Source organism: Ranitomeya imitator, chromosome 3 (genome assembly GCF_032444005.1).
Source record: "Ranitomeya imitator isolate aRanImi1 chromosome 3, aRanImi1.pri, whole genome shotgun sequence".
NCBI lineage: Eukaryota > Metazoa > Chordata > Amphibia > Anura > Dendrobatidae > Ranitomeya > Ranitomeya imitator.
This window is the reverse complement of record NC_091284.1, coordinates 217,126,289-217,145,666: the sequence shown is the minus strand read 5'-3', so window position 1 is coordinate 217,145,666 and position 19,378 is coordinate 217,126,289. Positions and strand designations below refer to the sequence as shown.

At 42.0% G+C, this 19,378-nt stretch overlaps 1 protein-coding gene across 2 annotated transcripts in view; it reads left to right on the top strand.

Moving 5' to 3' along the window:
• The window catches only part of LOC138669572 (omega-hydroxyceramide transacylase-like), a 63,810-nt gene that overhangs the window by 37,362 nt on the left and 7,070 nt on the right, over positions 1–19,378 (top strand). Inside the window, exons 3-4 of one of the 2 annotated variants that reach the window (XM_069756138.1) lie at positions 8,627–8,692; positions 15,170–15,379. In XM_069756138.1, the coding sequence (XP_069612239.1) occupies positions 8,627–8,692; positions 15,170–15,379 (276 nt within the window). The remainder of the gene's footprint in view (positions 1–8,626; positions 8,693–15,169; positions 15,380–19,378) is intronic. The other variant, XM_069756139.1, reaches the window with a different exon arrangement.

Here is a 19,378-nt window from a genome sequence, read left to right as displayed (position 1 = left end):
TCTTCATTTTGACTGGGTGCTCCGCAGTTGTAGCATGTAGGCAGTCTTCTTCGCCGAGCGGCATTAGTCTCACTTTGGGGGGCGGTCTCTTTTTCTCGCACTGGAGGGCTGTACTCTGCAGCAGGGATCTTCTTATATTCAGCCACCTCCTCACGGACTCGCTTAACCTCCTTCTTCAAGTCTTCTACCCATTGAGGGGCTGTTACCTCCCTGCTCCATACCTTTCCCACTTGCTCGCGCGTGCGTGCCTCACTCCTGACCTCAGAGAAAGTCATATCTAGCTTTAGACGCATGCGCTTTCGCAGGGCCTGTTTCATCAACACATCTCGCAAGCCTGTCACCAGTTGGTCTCGCAGCACAACGTCAACTGACCCCACACCTACGCCGTCCTTCCGTATAATGGCAGTATGAAGCTCCTGCAGTGCGTTCATATATTGTGTCACGGTCTCCCCCTCTCTTTGTACCCGGCAGAACAGTCGCATGCGCAGCTCCCCTACGTCAGTGGGGTCCCCATGCGTCTCCTCAAGTATACGTAATACTTTGTCCAGGGTATCTCTCGCCTGGGGGGGTCTGAGCATAACAGAGTCGTGTGCATCCCCCTCTAGGGCCATCACAGCTATTTCCGCCTGCAGAGCCGGTGTCATAGGATGCATCCGCATCATCCCTCGGATGCGTTCCGTCCAACTCCACAACATGACATCACTCCCCGAGAATTTTGGCAAGTTAACTAACATGGCTCCCATGGAAATGCTAGACCTGGGGCCTCCCCCAACTGCTTGGTCTGCCCCTTCCACGCTACCGTGTGACATCCTGCCGACTACGCTAAGTGTAATAGACTGCAGGGTTGAGTATGTCACCACGGAACAGACAGACCAACTGTTGAAGGGGATTTATTAACAGGGGTAGAATTCTCCTCGCAGGGAGTAAACAGGGGGTTAATAGAGACAAGTAAAACAGTAAACAGTTAAGCGGAATTAAAAGGGTTAACGAGTGTTCTTGTAACTTATCAGCCCAGGGAGATCCTGACTGGAGAGTCCTTTTTCCAACGTGGATACAGTCACCAGCAGGGCTTGAGATCCTGGTCTCTTCTCTGTCTCCTGGAAAGTCCGGAGTTAAATCTCTGCAGCCTGTTCTTCTCAAAGTGAAACTGGAACCAGGAACTAGCACAGTCACTGCTACAGGAGTCTCTGTAAGCCTGGCAGCTTCTCTGTAGTAATGATGTCACACACACTGGGCAGTTACTTATGGCACTCAGGGATCTTTGCTTGTCACTGCAGTCACCAGGGCTGCACTGAGTCACTGTCTCTGCACTGTCAGGGGAAGAGTCTTCTCAGATTATGGAGGCTTCCAAGTCCCCACTCTCACTCCAGCCTTAGTGCCCTCACGGGGAGCTCTCTCTCCCGCACTTTTCTGACCACTCCCCTCTTTCTTCCCAGCAGTAACCTGGTCCCCTCTGTCCTAGAAAGCTCCCAGGCTCGAGTTCATATGAGGACAACCAGCAGAGGGCGCCTCTTATGAACTCGAGCCTGGGAGCTTTCTAGGATAGTTCCCACGATCTAGGAACAGCCAGCAGAGGGCGCCTCACCGCAAATGAAGGTAAATATAGGTCATTGACCTACTTTACCTTCATTCTCCGGGGTTTTGCAGCAAGGAGCTGCGCTGCATTAGCAGAACTCCTTGCTGCAAAATATTTTAACCCCTTCAGATGGATTTACATCGTTGGACTTTACAGATCTTCGGAAGGTATGGGTATTGTTTTTTTTTTTTGTTGTTTTTTGGTACAGATTGAGGGTCTTCAGTGATTAGATTGAGCGTAGAATAAATTATTACAACAACCTTTGTTTTTATTTCATTAAAATAATTTTTAATAATGTGTGTGTGTGTTTTTTAACCCTTTACTAGTATTGGATTAATAATGGATAGGTGTCATAATTGACGCATCTCCATTATTAATTTGGCTTAATGTCACCTTACAATAGCAAGGTGGCATTAACCCTTCATTACCCCATATCCCACCGCTACACGGGAATGGGAAGAGAGTGGCCAAGTGCCAGAATAGGCGCATCTTCCAGATGTGCCTTTTCTGGGGTGGCTGGGGGCAGGTGTTTTTAGCCAGGGGGGGGGGCCAATAACCATGGACCCTCTCCAGGCTATTAATATCTGCCCTCAGTCACTGGCTTTACTACTCTGGCGGAGAAAATTGTGCGGGAGCCCACGCCAATTTTTTCCGCCATTTAACCCTTTAATTTAACAGCTAGAAAAGCCAAATTTTGCATATACACACTACTAACATTAGTAGTGTGGAATATGCAAAAAAATGGGGATATGAGATGGTTTACCGTATGTAAACCATGTCTCATATCATGCCGGGTTTAGGAAGGAGATAGCAAAAGCCGGTAATTGAATTACCGGCTTTAAAGCTAACTAGTGCTGTATGAAGTAATAATATATATACATACTGTATATGTGTCTACTGACATATATATATATATATAGAGAGAGAGAGACAGTATATATGTTTTTTGTTTTTTTTGACACATGGATCCCTTGTATAGCCGTATGTCGGTTTTGCAAGCCTGCGAGAAAAACACGCAGTACGGATGCCATACGGATTACATACGGAGGAAGCCATGCGCAAAAAGCGCTGACACACCCTGCCTATGGAGGAGCTACGGACCACTATTTTGGGGACTTTTCAGCGTATTACGGCCGTAAAAAACGGACCGTATTTTCATACGCTGAGTGTGAAGCTGGCCTAAGAATGATTTTTTGTGACATATGGTACGTCATGATAGTAGTAAAATTTATTTAATATGATGCGATTATTTGTGAAAAAATTGGAAATTTGGCAAAAATTTTAAAAATTTTGCAATTTTCAAACTTTTAATTTTATGCTCTTAAATCAGTCATGTCACACAAAATAGTTTATAAATAACATTTCGCACATTTCTACTGTACAACAGCACAATTTTTGAAACTCAATTTTTTTGTTAGGAAGTTATTAGGGTTAAAAGTTGAACAGTGATTTCTCATTTTTACAGCAAAATTTACAAAACCATTTTTTTAGGGACCACCTCACATTTCATGTGACTTTGAGGGCCCTATATGACAGAAAATATCCAAAAGTGACACCGTTCTAAAAACTGCCCATCAAAAGGTGCTCAAAACCACATTCAAGAAGTTTATTAACCCTTCAGGTGCTTCACAGGAATTAATGGAACGTGGAAGGAAAAAATAAACATTTTAGCTTTTCTTCACAAAAATTTTCATTTAGACACATTTTTTTTTTTACTTTCACAAGGGTAAACAGTTGAATTTGTGCCATTCAACTTGCTGTGCAATTTTTCCTAAGTATGCCAATACCCATTATGTGTAGGAAAATTACTGTTTGGGTGCACGGCAGAGCTTGGAAGGGAAGGAGCGCCATTTAACTTAATGAACGCAAAATTTGCTGGCATAATTAGCGGATGCCATGTCACGTTTAGAGTGAACCCTTATGTGCCTAAACAGTGGAACCCCCCCACACAAGTGACACCATATTGGAAACTAGACCTCTCAGGGAACTTATCTACGTGTGTGGCAGGCACCTTGAACCCTCAGGTGCTTCATAGAGATGTATAACATTGAGCCGTGAAAATAGAAAAATCTAATTTTTTCTACAAAAATGTTTTTAGCCCTACATTTTGCATTTTCACAAGGGTAACAGGAGAAAATGGACCTCAAATTTGTTTTTTAATTTCTCCTGAGTACAAAAAAACCCCATATGTGGTCAAAAACTACTTTTGATTCACAGTACAAAGCTCAGAAGAGAAGCAGCACCATATTGAAGTTCAGATTTAGCTGGACTGGTTTGAGGGTGCCATGTCAAATTGGTTGAGCCTGAACCGCCAGATTAGCACAGCCCACCATAAGAGTCCACATTTTACAGACTACATCTCTCAATTAATTCGTCTAGGAGTGCATTGATCATATTGACACCACAGGTGAGTCACAGAATTTTATACCACTGGGCAGTAAAGAAAAAAAAAAAAAATTTTACCACCAAGATTTTGTGTTAGCCCCAGATTTTACATTTTCATACTGGGAAATGGGTAAAAATGGCACCAAAATTTGTCCCACAATTTCTGCTGAATGTAGAAAAACGCCATATGTGGCTGTACAGTACAGTGCTTAGCCACACGGCGAAACTCGGGAAGGACAGAGCGCTATTTGCCTCCTGGAATGCAGATTTTCCTACAATAGTTTGTAAACTCCATATTCAGAGCCCATAAGTGCTAAAAGAGCAGAATTCCCCCTCAAGTGACCCCATTTTGGAGATTATACCCCTTTGAAGAATTTATCTACAGGTGTATTGACAATTTTGACTCCATGGATGCTTTCCAGGAACAAGCAGTAGTGAATGTTTCTGAGGGAAAATTGCAAACTGCCATTGCAGTTTCCAGTACGTTGTAGTGCCCAGTAGGTTGCAGTGACCAGCTCATGCTTCTGGTGATATGCATCTGCAAATTAGGCGGGCTGTCATCATTACAGAAAGGCCAAACATGTTGATGCTAAATATGGTTTAGGCACACTGGGGCTCAGAAGGGAGGGGGAGCATTTGGATTTGGGAGCGCAGAATTGGCTGAATTTCTTTTGGGGGGCGAGGAGCCATTTACCTTTTCCAGAGCCTTTGTACTACCAAATAACATGGAAACTCTCTACTTTTCTATTGACAGGTGACAGACCTGATTGAGGTGAAGCTTTTATTGGGAACATTTTACATAACATTTAGGATCACGATTATCCGGTGCTCTATGTGAGCACTTACATCGAGGTTTCCATCTAAGTCTCCGAATGACGTGACAGATTAAATCCCGAGGGATCCATTCACTATAATGAGGCAGCAGAGTTACTCTTGACTCCATCTGGCCTCTGTTCGGCGGTGTCCTTTTAGTCAGAAGTGCACAAAACTGTAGTCGACCGCGCTTTTATGCACGCCTAAAAAAATGGACCCTGCCAGATCACAGGTCCTATGTGTCACAACTCCCGGGTATTACTGCTGCAGGGAGAGCTGCACACAGCTGCAAGAGAGCTGACCAAAGTGGCGGTAACTAACCAGGTAACAACCAGGACCTGAACCATGTGACAGAGTAGGAGCTGGTCGGGGTGGAGCCAGACGTAGGGGTGCAGAGGAGACGATGAACATAGGAGAGTAGTCAAACAAGCTAAGATCAGAACCAGGAGATCACAAGGTACCAAAGGGGTGAGACAGGGGATTGTCAGAAGGGAAGTCAGAGGTCAGAAATCCAAAAGAGTAAGCAAGCAGAGTAACGAACAGAGAGCAAGAAAAACAATTGCAAACTGGGCACACACTCCAAGGGTCAGGTACACAGACTAGACGAAAGTATAGCTGACAGGAAATCCTAGACTGGAGTGAGTATAAATACCCCACCCAGATCCAAAGGGAGGCCAGCAAAATTAACCCAGAGAGAGCAGGACATTAACCATGTCCTAACCATGTTAAATATACTTATTTTGCACATTTATTTAATCAGCACTCTTTACCAGATGCATTACTCTTAAAGAAAAAATGTCATGATATTTTCATAAAAAATGTAGTGGTTTATTGGATTGTCCACAGAAAAACCACATTGCAGCAAAACATAAAATAGGTGAAATAGTTACGAACAGATTGTCCATTTGTTCCTCATTTCTCCCGAGATGGTAAAAAGCGTATGACTGTCTTCAGTAGAAGTCATCATGGCTACCAGTTGTTCATTCCTTCTGTAAGTTGTCTGAAGTCTATGGAGACTGATGGTGAAGGCAGGAGATGACCGCCCCCACCCTTCTGAAAGTCTTGGTTATATGTCCCATAGAGCACGTGTTCCCTCTATATGGTGTTAACTTATACTCTGAGCTATATATATATATACAGTGGGGCAAAAAAGTATTTAGTCAGTCAGCAATAGTGCAAGTTCCACCACTTAAAAAGATGAGAGGCGTCTGTAATTTACATCATAGGTAGACCTCAACTATGGGAGACAAACTGAGAAAAAAAAATCCAGAAAATCACATTGTCTGTTTTTTTTAACATTTTATTTGCATATTATGGTGGAAAATAAGTATTTGGTCAGAAACAAAATTTCATCTCAATACTTTGTAATATATCCTTTATTGGCAATGACAGAGGTCAAACGTTTTCTGTAAGTCTTCACAAGGTTGCCACACACTGTTGTTGGTATGTTGGCCCATTCCTCCATGCAGATCTCCTCTAGAGCAGTGATGTTTTTGGCTTTTCGCTTGGCAACACGGACTTTCAACTCCCTCCAAAGGTTTTCTATAGGGTTGAGATCTGGAGACTGGCTAGGCCACTCCAGGACCTTGAAATGCTTCTTACGAAACCACTCCTTCATTGCCCTTGCGGTGTGCTTTGGATCATTGTCATGTTGAAAGACCCAGCCACGTTTCATCTTCAATGCCCTTGCTGATGGAAGGAGGTTTGCACTCAAAATCTCACATGGCCCCATTCATTCTTTCATGTACCCGGATCAGTCGTCCTGGCCCCGTTGCAGAGAAACAGCCCCAAAGCATGATGTTTCCACCACCATGCTTTACAGTAGGTATGGTGTTTGATGGATGCAACTCAGTATTCTTTTTCCTCCAAACACGACAAGTTGTGTTTCTACCAAACAGTTCCAGTTTGGTTTCATCAGACCATAGGACATTCTCCCAAAACTCCTCTGGATCATCCAAATGCTCTCTAGCAAACTTCAGACGGGCCCGGACATGTACTGGCTTAAGCAGTGGGACACGTCTGGCACTGCAGGATCTGAGTCCATGGTGGCGTAGTGTGTTACTTATTGTAGGCCTTGTTACATTGGTCCCAGCTCTCTGCAGTTCATTCACTAGGTCCCCCCGCGTGGTTCTGGGATTTTTGCTCACCGTTCTTGTGATCATTCTGACCCCACGGGGTGGGATTTTGCGTGGAGCCCCAGATCGAGGGAGATTATCAGTGGTCTTGTATGTCTTCCATTTTCTAATTATTGCTCCCACTGTTGATTTCTTCACTCCAAGCTGGTTGGCTATTGCAGATTCAGTCTTCCCAGCCTGGTGCAGGGCTACAATTTTGTTTCTGGTGTCCTTTGACAGCTCTTTGGTCTTCACCATAGTGGAGTTTGGAGTCAGACTGTTTGAGGGTGTGCACAGGTGTCTTTTTATACTGATAACAAGTTTAAACAGGTGCCATTACTACAGGTAATGACTGGAGGAAAGAGGAGACTCTTAAAGAAGAAGTTACAGGTCTGTGAGAGCCAGAAATCTTGATTGTTTGTTTCTGACCAAATACTTATTTTCCACCATAATATGCAAAAAAAATGATAAAAAAAACAGACAATATGATTTTCTGGATTTTTTTTTTCTCAGTTTGTCTCCCATAGTTGAGGTCTACCTATGATGTAAATTACAGACGCCTCTCATCTTTTTAAGTGGTGGAACTTGCACTATTGCTGACTGACTAAATACTTTTTTGCCCCACTGTATATATATATATATATATATATATATATATATATATATATAGGAATAGCTTTTGTAATGTCAGCGAAAGGCAATGTGCTCAGTACAGAATTGAGAATAAAAATAATTAAATTAATAATTAATATTTAACAAACCATGACACTATGGTGTCCACAGTGCCTCCATCTGCCTCATTATGGGGAATCTTCCACCATTGGGTTTTGTTTGAATAGTGCATCGCGCTGTGCTGATGGGATCAGACATGGAACTCACTCTGTGCAATGTTCCTTGATGTCGTGATTACTTTTTGACAGCAGCATCAGAGGATTTAAACGTCCATGATATTTGCTAGCTGCAGTGCAGGGTATAGAGCTGACGCACACACTCATTTATGGTGGCGCTCAGCGTGAGCTCGCATAATCGAGAACAAGTACATGTACAGCGGTTTGCAGAAACTCGGCTCCTGCAGCGCCATACATATATGGCTCATGTCGGGAAGGGGGTAATCTCTGTACTGTTCAGCCATTCAACAGTGAATATATATTTATTCAGTAACAAAGCTAACACAGCTTGCAACTGGTATTTCTTATAGCTTAGGATCTTAGCATCTTACCTGTAATTTACAAAGTGAAAGTGTGCTTCAGCTACACACACAAACACAGTGGGGGAACATGGACTTTCTGTCTTGATTTTGTTCTTTTTTAGCAGTGATTGGCAATAACACTATTACTCGAGACAGAAACTCATGCAGATATTTTGTTGCTTTTTTTTACATGCGTTTTTGTTGCGGATTTTTCCCCACTCATTAGTATGGATGAAATCTGAAACAAAAACCTTGAAAAAATTTGTATGGTGCAGATTTAAATCTGTTGGTGATCTGCAAGGAAAGAAAAGGCATTGTGTGCACGTAATTTTAGGAATCGCATTCACTTTGCTTAAACTAAGGTATGCTTCGGGTTTTGTGAAAAAAACTGTGCAAAAAACACACCAAAAATGCAATGGAAAATGTAAGGCGTGCATATACCCTTAATCTCATATTTCTGCTCCTATGACAGAACTACTGAACAGATGACAAGCTGACAATCCCATAGTATGCTGTTTAGTCAGTCTGCTGTAATGGTTGTTTTCACAGGCTCTTATCTGCAGCTGTTTTGTTCCTTTTTATTGTGGGTTTGTGCCACCGACATTCCAGGGAGTGGTAAGTAGAACTGATTTCAGTGATAATATTTAACATTCTGATTACATATTCTATACTTATTGATTGAGTGGTTTTATAAATTCATTTTCAAATGAAGTTACATCAGGGAATTAGATTATGCTCACTTTCCTAATGGATAATTGTTCACTCTTAACCCCTTAATCCCATATGACGTACTATCCCATCCAGGTGACCTGGGACTTAATTCCCAGTGACGGGATAGTACGTCATATTCGATCGGCCGCGCTCACGGGGAGATAGGCAGCTGACATCCGGCACTATGTGCCAGGAGCGGTCACGGACCGCTCCCGGCACATTAACCCCCGGCACACCGCGATCAAAGATGATCGCGGTGTGCCGGCGGTGCAGGGAAGCATCACGCAGGGAGGGGGCTCCCTGCGAGCTTCCCTGAGACGATCGGTACACGGTGATGTACTCACCGTGTACCGAGCGTCTTCTCCCTGCAGTCCCCGGATCCAAAATGGCCGCGGGGCTGCATCCGGGTCCTGCAGGGAGCACTTCCGGGTCAGGATCAGGCTGCAGCTGCAGCTCTAATCCTGCCCGGCTGTATGTCAGATCACCGATCTGACAGAGTGCTGTGCACACTGTCAGATCGGTGATCTGTGATGTCCCCCCCTGGGACAAAGTGAAAAAGTAAAAAAGAAAATTTCCACACGTGTAAAAAAAAAAAAAAAAAATCCTAAATAAGGAAGAAAAAAAAATTATTCCCATAAATACATTTCTTTATCTAAAAAAAAAAAAAAAACAATAAAAGTACACCTATTTAGTATCGCCGCGTCCGTAACGACCCGACCTATAAAACTGGCCCACTAGTTAACCCCTTCAGTGAACACCGTAAGAAAAAAAAAAAAAACGAGCCAAAAAACAACGCTTTATTATCATAACGCTGAACAAAAAGTGGAATAACACGCGATCAAAAAGACGGATATAAATAACCATGGTACCTCTGAAAACGTCATCTTGTCCCGCAAAAAACGAGCCGCCATATAGCATCATAACCAAAAAAATAAAAAAGTTATAGTCCTCAGAATAAAGTGATGCCAAAATAATTATTTTTTCTATAAAATAGCTTTTATCGTATAAAAGCGCCAAAACATAAAAAAAATGATATAAATGAGGTGTCGCTGTAATCGTACTGACCCAAAGAATAAAACTGCTTCATCAATTTTACCAAACGCGGAACGGTATAAACGCCTCCCCCAAAAGAAATTCATGAATAGCTGGTTTTTGGTAATTCTGCCTCACAAAAAATCGGAATAAAAAGCGATCAAAAACTGACCAAAATATGGAAAAATTATAGGTCTCAAAATGTGGAGACGCAAAAACTTTTTTGCTATAAAAAGCGTCTTTTAGTGTGTGACGGCTGCCAATCATAAAAATCCGATATAAAAAACGCTATAAAAGTAAATCAAACCCCCCTTCATCACCCCCTTAGTTAGGCTAGGTTCACATTGCGTTAATGGGTTAACGCTAACGGACAGCGTTGCACGGCGAAAATGTCACAATTAACGCCGTGCAACGGGTCCGTTAGCACACCCATTGACAGCAATGTGATTTTCGGGTGTAGCGCATCGCTAGAGCGTGCCATTTTCGGCTCGCGCTAGCAAGGTGCCGTTCTTTTGTGGCGCGCCTCGGACGCTGCTTGCAGCGTCCGCGGCGCGCCCGAGGTCCGATCCCCGATCTTCCAGAGTGGGGACATTAACGCGACCACTAAACACGACACCTAAAAAGACATTGCGTTAGCGCAATCCGCTAGCGCTAAACGGATTTCCCTAACGCAATGTGAACCTAGCCTTATTGGAAAAATAATAAAATTAAAAAAAATGTATTTATTTCCATTTTCCCATTAGGGTTAGGGCTAGGGTTAGGGTTTGGATTACATTTACGGTTGGGATTAGGGTTGGGATTAGAATTAGGGGTGTGTCAGGGTTAGGTGTGTGGTTAGGGTTACAGTTGGGATTAGGGTTTGGGGTGCGTTTGGATTAGGGTTTCATTTATAATTGGGGGGTTTCCACTGTTTAGGCACATCAGGGGCTCTCCAAACGCGACATGGCGTCCGATCTCAATTCCAGTCAATTCTGCATTGAAAAAGTAAAACAGTGCTCCTTCACTTCCGAGCTCTCCCGTGCGCCCAAACAGGGGTTTACCCCAACATATGGGGTATCATCGTACTCGAGACAAATTGGACAACAACTTTTTGGGTCCAAGTTCTCTTGTTATCCTTGGGAAAATAAAAATTTGGGGGGCTAAAAATCATTTTTGTGGGAAAAAAAAGGATTTTTTATTTTCATGGCTCTGCGTTGTAAACTGTAGTGAAACACTTGGGGGTTCAAAGTTTTCACAACACATCTAGATAAGTTCCTTGGGAGGTCTAGTTTCCAATATGAGGTCACTTGTGGGGGGTTTGTACTGTTTGGGTACATCAGGGGCTCTGCAAATGCAACGTGACGCCTGCAGACCAATCCATCTAAGTCTGCATTCCAAATGGCGCTCCTTCCCTTCCGAGCTCTGCCATGCGCCCAAACAGTGGTTCCCCCCCACATATGGGGTATCAGCGTACTCAGGACAAATTGGACAACAACTTTTGGGGTCCAATTTATTCTGTTACCCTTGTAAAAATACAAAGCTGGGGTCTAAAAAATCATTTTTGTGAAAAAAAAAAGAATTTTTATTTTCACGGCTCTGCGTTATAAACTGTAGTGAAACACTTAGGGGTTCAAAGTTCTCACAACACATCTAGATAAGTTCCTTGGGAGGTCTAGTTTCTAATATGGGGTCACTTGTGGGGGGTTTGTACTGTTTGGGTACATCAGGGGCTCTGCAAATGCAGCGTGACTCCTGCAGACCAATCCATCTAAGTCTGCATTCCAAATGGCGCTCCTTCCCTTCCGAGCTCTGCCATGCGCCCAAACAGTGGTTCCCCCCACATATTGGGTATCAGCGTACTCAGGACAAATTGGACAACAACTTTTGGGGTCCAATTTATTCTGTTACCCTTGTGAAAATACAAAACTGGGGGCTAAAAATTAATTTTTGCGAAAAAAAAATAAAATTATTTTAATGGCTCTGCGTTATAAACTGTAGTGAAACACTTGGGGGTTCAAAGCTCTCAAAACACATCTAGATAGGTTCCTTAGGGGGTCTAGTTTCCAAAATGGTGTCACTTGTGGGGGGTTTTAATGTTTAGGCACATCAGGGGCTCTCCAAACCAACATGGCGTCCCATCTTAATTCCAGTCAATTTTGCATTGAAAAGTCAAATGGCGCTCCTTCCCTTCTGAGCTCTGCTATGCGCCCAAAAAGTGGTTTACCCCCACATATGGGTTATCGTCGCACTCAGGACAAATTGCACAACAACTTTTGTGGTCTAATTTCTTCTCTTACTCTTGGGAAAATAAAAAATTGGGGGCGAAAAGATCATTTTTGTGAAAAAATATGATTTTTTATTTTTACGGCTCTGCATTATAAACTTCTGTGAAGGAATTGGTGGGTCAAAGTGGTCACCACACATCTACATAAGTTCCTTAGGGTGTCTACTTTCCAAAATGGTGTCACTTGTGGGGGGTTTCAATGTTTAGGCACATGAGGGGCTCTCCAAACGCAACATGGCGTCCCATCTCAATTCCTGTCAATTTTGCATTGAAAAGTCAAATGGCGCTCCTTTCCTTCCGAGCTCTGCCATGCGCCCAAACAGTGGTTTACCCCCACATATGGGGTATCAGCGTACTCAGGACAGATTGTACAACAACGTTTGGCATCCATTTTATCCTGTTACCCTTGGTAAAATAAAACAAATTGGAGCTGAAATAAATTTTGTGTGAAAAAAAGTTAAATATTCATTTTTATTTAAACATTCCAAAAATTCCTGTGAAACCCCTGAAGGGTTAATAAACTTCTTGAATGTGGTTTTGAGCACCTTGAGGGGTGCAGTTTTTAGAATGGTGTCACACTTGGGTATTTTCTATCATATAGACCCCTCAAAATGACTTCAAATGAGATGTGGTCCCTAAAAAAAATGATGTTGTAAAAATGAGAAATTGCTGGTCAACTTTTAACCCTTATAACTCCCTAACAAAAAAAAATTTTGGTTGCAAAATTGTGCTGATGTAAAGTAGACATGTGGGAAATGTTACTTATTAAGTATTTTGCGTGACGTATCTCTGTGATTTAAGGGCATAAAAATTTAAAGTTGGAAAATTGCGAAATTTTCTAAATTTTTGCCAAATTTCTGTTAAACGCAAGTTATATCGAATAAATGTTACCACTATCATGAAGTACAATATGTCACGAGAAAACAGTGTCAGAATCGCCAAGATCCGTTGAAGCGTTCCAGAGTTATAACCTCATAAAGGGACAGTGGTCAGAATTGTAAAAATTGGCCCGGTCATTAACGTGCAAACCACCCTCGGGGCTTAAGGGGTTAATTGAGGTATTGTGAGAAATGATGTATGTATAATGCTGTCGGCACCTATGCGGTAGCCAGCACAATGTCTGACTGCCCTGCAGACTAATCGGAGCTGTTCCTGCCCGTACTGAGTTATTATGATAACACTATTTGCAGGAATTGCTCATCATGGTAATTACTATACTCTTTCTGCTCCATGACAGCGCTTTCTGCTGTTGATTGTCAGTGCATAGGAAAACATGACTATCTTTTTCAAAAACAGTGCCACATAAGTCTGCTGGTTGTGTATGGTATTGCAGTTCAGCCTCGTTCTCATCAATGGAGCATAGATAATAACCTGATGGAAAGACAGCAACCATTAATAATCCTGTACTAATTATTTAATGAGCAAATCATAGATTCTAATGCAAACCTAACTACCATAAAGGGGATGTGTCAACAGAAAATGACCTGTTGTCCAGATCAAGATGCAGATCAAGATATTGTGCAAGACATACTGTATTTTTGGATGGTCTGTTTTAATCACATTCATTATGCTGTAAAAATATCCTGCCAACATGATTCTTCAGTTAAGCACGATGACACAAAAGTTTTAAAGGTTTTTTTTTTTTTTATTATTATTTTGAAGGTCAAAATTTTAAAACGTTGTATTAGTTTTTGTTGCCCTTTTTTGAGATTTTCCGCCAGTGCAGCTCTGAGAGAGCTTGTGTTTTGTGCATTGAGTTTAGATTTCTTCTGTTACCGTTTTATCATACATACATCATTTTGATTGCTTTTTATTAAATTTTTGATAGGGTGCAGCCACTGAAATCAGTTATTGCAGTTCGACTTTTGATACTATGTACTGCAATGCCACAATTGTGTGGTACGTGGTTAATTTACGGTTCCCCTATAAAGCTCAACCATAGTTACAGACAGATGCCGGCTGCGTAACACTGCTGGCTTCTAACGGGCATGGTGTTTGCTCACTTCCTGAGCCCCGCTCCTTACACCCGCCGCAACAATTTGTTGTAATTTTATGTTATCTGGGTCCAAAGGAGTTAATAAGAGGTTGATTTCAAACATTGGCAATGTATCAAACTAGGATTTATATAACACAACGGCTCTTAGTTAAAGAGCAACCCACAAAATGTTGAAGGAGACCGGCCACTTGCCATAAATATGTAATTTCTCCTGGTGTAATTGCCACCGCTCATCCATATCATCCTGAGATATGGCTTTTTGCACCTTCTATGAAAATCTAGCCTTAATAGGCAAAGGGATTTTCAAGAAAATGCCCACGAAAGAGTTAACAAAAAAGAAAAAGTACAACAAACAAAAAAATTTCTAGATATAGGTAAACCGCAGCTGATCCAAGTAGAAAAAAAAGTTTCGATAGCATGTTGGTTTTTTTTTTTTCGTTTTTTTTTTCACGATTTTTATTAAAAAACAAAATTGCTAATCTAGCAATTTTCACATTGGCCACTGTGGTTACTTTGGACTCATACTTCCTGCCCTTTCAAGAAGCTTTTACATCAGTTGCCTTACCACAGGCGAGATTACATTGACTAGACCCGTGTATTCAGCTGATAACACAGGATCCACTAATCTCAATAGGTGATGTCACAGTTGTCCTTGCTCTGCCACCATTTACAGTCATTATTACACATGCTTAAACAATGCTTCAATACAAAAGATAAGGTCAGAGTCTGTTCATTGTGGCTATGTGCATATGGAATTCCTGAAATAAGAAGTCTGAGTGTCGAATAGTCTTAGTGGCCAGTTTGAAAATTGTGAAATTACTAATATTTATTTTTAAAATAGATTGTGATATTAGGAAAAAATTCCCAAAACTTTAATAAAAATAAATTTTTAAGACAAAAACTTGATTTAAAACAATAGATCTTTTTTTGATGACGCATTCCCCCTTAAGTGGGCAAGCCACCAATAATTTATAACCAAAGACACCGTGGCACATGGTAGGAAGAGAAGTCTGTAACAATTTTTGTAATAAGGCCCAACAGTACATGAGTGGTATTAATTTTTATCTATCCCTACTTTTCCTTCCCATAGAGATACATTGATGGTGGACTCACAAACTTCCAACCGTTGTTTGGTTTAAAGTCTATAATAACGATATCCCCCTTCACAGGGGAGATTGACATTTGTCCCAGAGATTGCCCTGTCAGCCATCTCTGCATCCAGATCTTTAATACCAGCTTCCAGCTCTCCATCCAGAACATAAGTAGAGTGATCTATTCTTTATTCCCACCACCAACCGATGTAAGTATTTTTTTTAAATTTTATTATATCTATATGTAGCCCTATGAATTTTAGAACACGTTGGTCCCTATTCATTAACCTATGAACCCTATTCGATAACCTGTGACTTTATAGATTTTATGCAATGTAAGATGGCCACCAGATGATTCCTTGAGGGGAGATATGTGTCATTGCGGCTATTAGCTGCGGTGATGTGGGCTCGGACGTATGCTCCAGCATGTATAGTGCTGAGAGTTATTTGGCCATTCCAGGGCCGGGTTTTACAAGCGGTCATAAGAGATGGGTGGGAATGACCGCTCACATATCCCAACCCAGGGGCGTGATTTGGCTAATAAAATGGAGGCCAAATGTCTCATTCAGTGTCTGTGGCTGGAGGTGTGGATACCTTCAGTGTGTGTGTTAAAGACACTGACCTGAGCAGGCGGACCCGCAGAACAATATGGACTGTTTGTTTTCCTGTTTGCTTTTCACTTTGTGCCGGAAAAGGCTGTTCGTTTGTTTTGGCTATCCAGAGCGGTTTATGCAGTTTTAATAAACTTACCTGGACATTTCAACAATAATTCTTCCTGTGCCTACCTCAGCCGCAGCCGATTCAGTACAGACTCCTACAACAAATATAATCTTAATATCACTTTTTTTTGTAGCCCTGGTTCCTACAGATGGCCAAATCTTCCAGATTCGGAGAATTTTTCCCAAAAGTTCTATTCACAGCAAATTCTCCACGATTCGCAGGTTAATCAGTGGCCTTAATAAGATGTGTACAACACGCTGAGGTCAGACTGGATCGATCTCCTGTCAATCTCTTTAGCCTAAACATATCCAAAGTAATCAACAGCCCATTTAATGGCACAGTGCGCTGACCAACTTTTCATGTTTAATTAAAATAATGTTCAAAGCATTATTCCTCTTAGTCATAAGGTCAAACAGACTGTTCTGTACAGAACACTGACTCAAACTGATGGTTGCTCTTAGTCATTCAGCTATGACTGAGACGAGTAATATGACCTATATTCCATATTGCCCTCCACTGGCTTCACACTAATATGCTTAACAGAGACAGAGGAGGCCAATTATGGCCTGTGTTAGGCCAGTCTCACACGTCCAGATAATTCCGGTACCGGAAAATTCGGTACCGGAATTATCCGTGTGTCCGTGTGCTTACATTGAACATCAGTGTGGCACACGTGCGGCAGCCGTGTGCCGCCCGTGTGCCGACTGAGGACCACATGGACCGTGCAGGAGACAGCGCTAGAGTAAAGCGCTGTCCCCTGCGTGCGGTGCTGAAGCCGGTATTCATCCCTTCTTCCCAGCAGCGTTCGCTGGAAAGAAGGAATGAATAATCTTTTTTTTTTTATTTATTTTTGTTTTTAAAATAAAGTTGCCGGTAATCTGCCCCCTCCCACCACCTATGCAAAGCTGGCATTTAAATACTTAACCAGCTCCCTCGGCGCTTACATCCTCTCAGCGTCGCTGCTTGTCCTGTATGAGTGGTCACATGGTGCCGCTTATTACAGTAAGCGCTGAGGGAGCTGGGTAAGTATTTTAATGCCAGCGGGGAAGGGGGGGGAAGCACAGGGGGTGGGAGGGGGCAGATTACTGGCAACTTTATTTTAAAAACAAAAATAAATTTAAAAAAAGATTATTCATTCCTACTTTCCAGCAAACGCTGCTGGAGAGAAGAAATGAATGAGGCTTCAGCACCACACGTGGCGGGGACAGCGCTTACAGTAGCGCTGTCTCCTGCACGGCACACGGACTGCACACGGACAACATCCGTGTGCGGTACGTGTTTTACATGGACCCATTGACTTTAATGGGTCCGTGTGATTCGTGCGCTCCCACGAACACTGACATGTCTCCGTCTTTTCCAAACGGGACACACGGTCCATGAAAACACGCTGACATGTGCAGAGACACATTGATTTTAATGTGTCTACGTGAGTCAGTGTCTCCGGTACGTGAGGAAACTGTCACCTCACCTACCAGAGCCACTGACGTGTGAAACCGGCCTTAGGTAGTACACTACCCTATTCATTGCCTATGCCATTTTTTCACTTTCTATACATTTTGTACAACACTACAATTCAATTTTAATAGCTTTTTAACCCTTGCCAAAAAGAATGCAACAAGAAGTGCTAGGTGGGTAGGTAAATGTTCAGAAAGAAAAATGTGGCAGTAGGCTGCTATATCATTGTGGCATGTACAGTTGCCAATTTAGGCTAGCAATACAGATGTGCAAAAGCAAAACCTGCAATTAGGGCCCTGTATTTGTGTGACATGCACAGATATAAAAGTTGACTAATGAAACAGATGTGCAAAAATATTTTTTTGTGACACACACACTTTCTGAAGTAGACAATCTCAGTTTTTAATTTTTATTCTGGATTTAGGGAAATGTTCTTTTGTATTTTTAAATACAATTACGGTATTTCCCCTTTACAAAATGGTTTCTCAAAAAATGCACAGTCTCTGTACAGACTTTGACAAGCAAAAACAATATTTGATACTGATTTCAGATTTTTTTTGTAAAAATGTTTGTAATGTCTTGATTCTGCTTTTTACTGATCAATCACACTGATTCTTGCACTTTCCTATCTCTATCTACCCCTATCAATTGAATCTTTGCATTAATTATTCCCAGACTACTACTTTAATTTTTTTCAGTGTTGATTTTATTCAACACATTACTGCTTGAGTATTTTTGTAATGTTTTAGACCTTTTTTTCTGTCTCTGTTGCCGAGTTGTGAGCTCTGACACCCTCCCTCTATCCTATAATCACTTTCAAATAGCTGCTGCATTCCCTGCTTACGTTTTCATACAGGTTATTACAGTCCCTCATGATTGTCTTCTCTGTGCCACCTGATGTGATGGCTGCAAGGCATTTTGAAGCCTGCTCTGGTGTGCCTGAGGTCATGTCAGACTTTTGTGACTGATGCAATGTGTTAAAAAAAAATGGCTGGTATTTTTTGGGGGGATTTGCGCTAAAAAGCAAATTGCTTGTGTTCACCGGAACCTGCAAAATTCATGAGTCAAGTCAAACTGAATTTGCATCAATTTTATCATCTCTACAAGCAGGGTGATCCATACACCCTTCAAGGCACCAACTGTCGTACCTCTTTATTAAGAAAGTGTAGTTGTGGTATTTCTAATCTCATAAAGGCTTTGCACTGGTGAAAAAAATATTTGGCGAGTCATCCAGTCATCCACAGACTCTTGAACGCAACAACTAGCGGGCCTCATTCAAATTTTGGAGATTAAAAACACTTTGTGCGCTGCTGTTATAATAATAATTTTATTTATATAGCACCAACATATTCCGCAGCGCATTGCAAATTGTAGAGGGGATTTGTACAGACAATAGACATTACAGCGTAACAAAATCACAGTTCAAAATAGATACCAAGAGGAGTGAGGTCCCTGCTCACAAGCTTACAATCTATAGGAAAAAGGGAGACACGAGAGGTGGATGGTAACAATTGCGTTCGTTGTTCGGACCAGCCATAGTGTAAGGCTCGGGTGTTCATGAAATGCTGCATGAACCAGTCTAAGTATGTAACAGCACAGACAACGAGGGCTATTAACTGCATGAAGTGTATGAGAACATGATGTGAGGAACCTGATTTTTTTTTTTTTGAATGGGCCACACAGGGATAGTTAGGTTAATGCGTTGAGGCTGTAGGACAGTCTGAACAAATGCGTTTTTAGGCCACTCTTAAAACTGTGGGGATTGGGGATTAATCATTAGCAGAACGGAGAGCACGGCTAGGGTGGTAGACTGAGACCAGGAGGAGATGTAGGGTGGTGCTGAGCCATGGAGTGCTTTGTGGATGAGGGTAATAGTTTTGTACTGGATTCTGGAGTGGATGCGTAACCAGTGTAATGACTGGCACAAGGTAGAGGTATCGGTGTAACGGTTGGTGAGGAATATAATCCTGGCAGCAGCATTCAGGACAGATTGGAGCTGGGAGAGTTTGGTAAGAGAGAGTCCGATTAAGAGA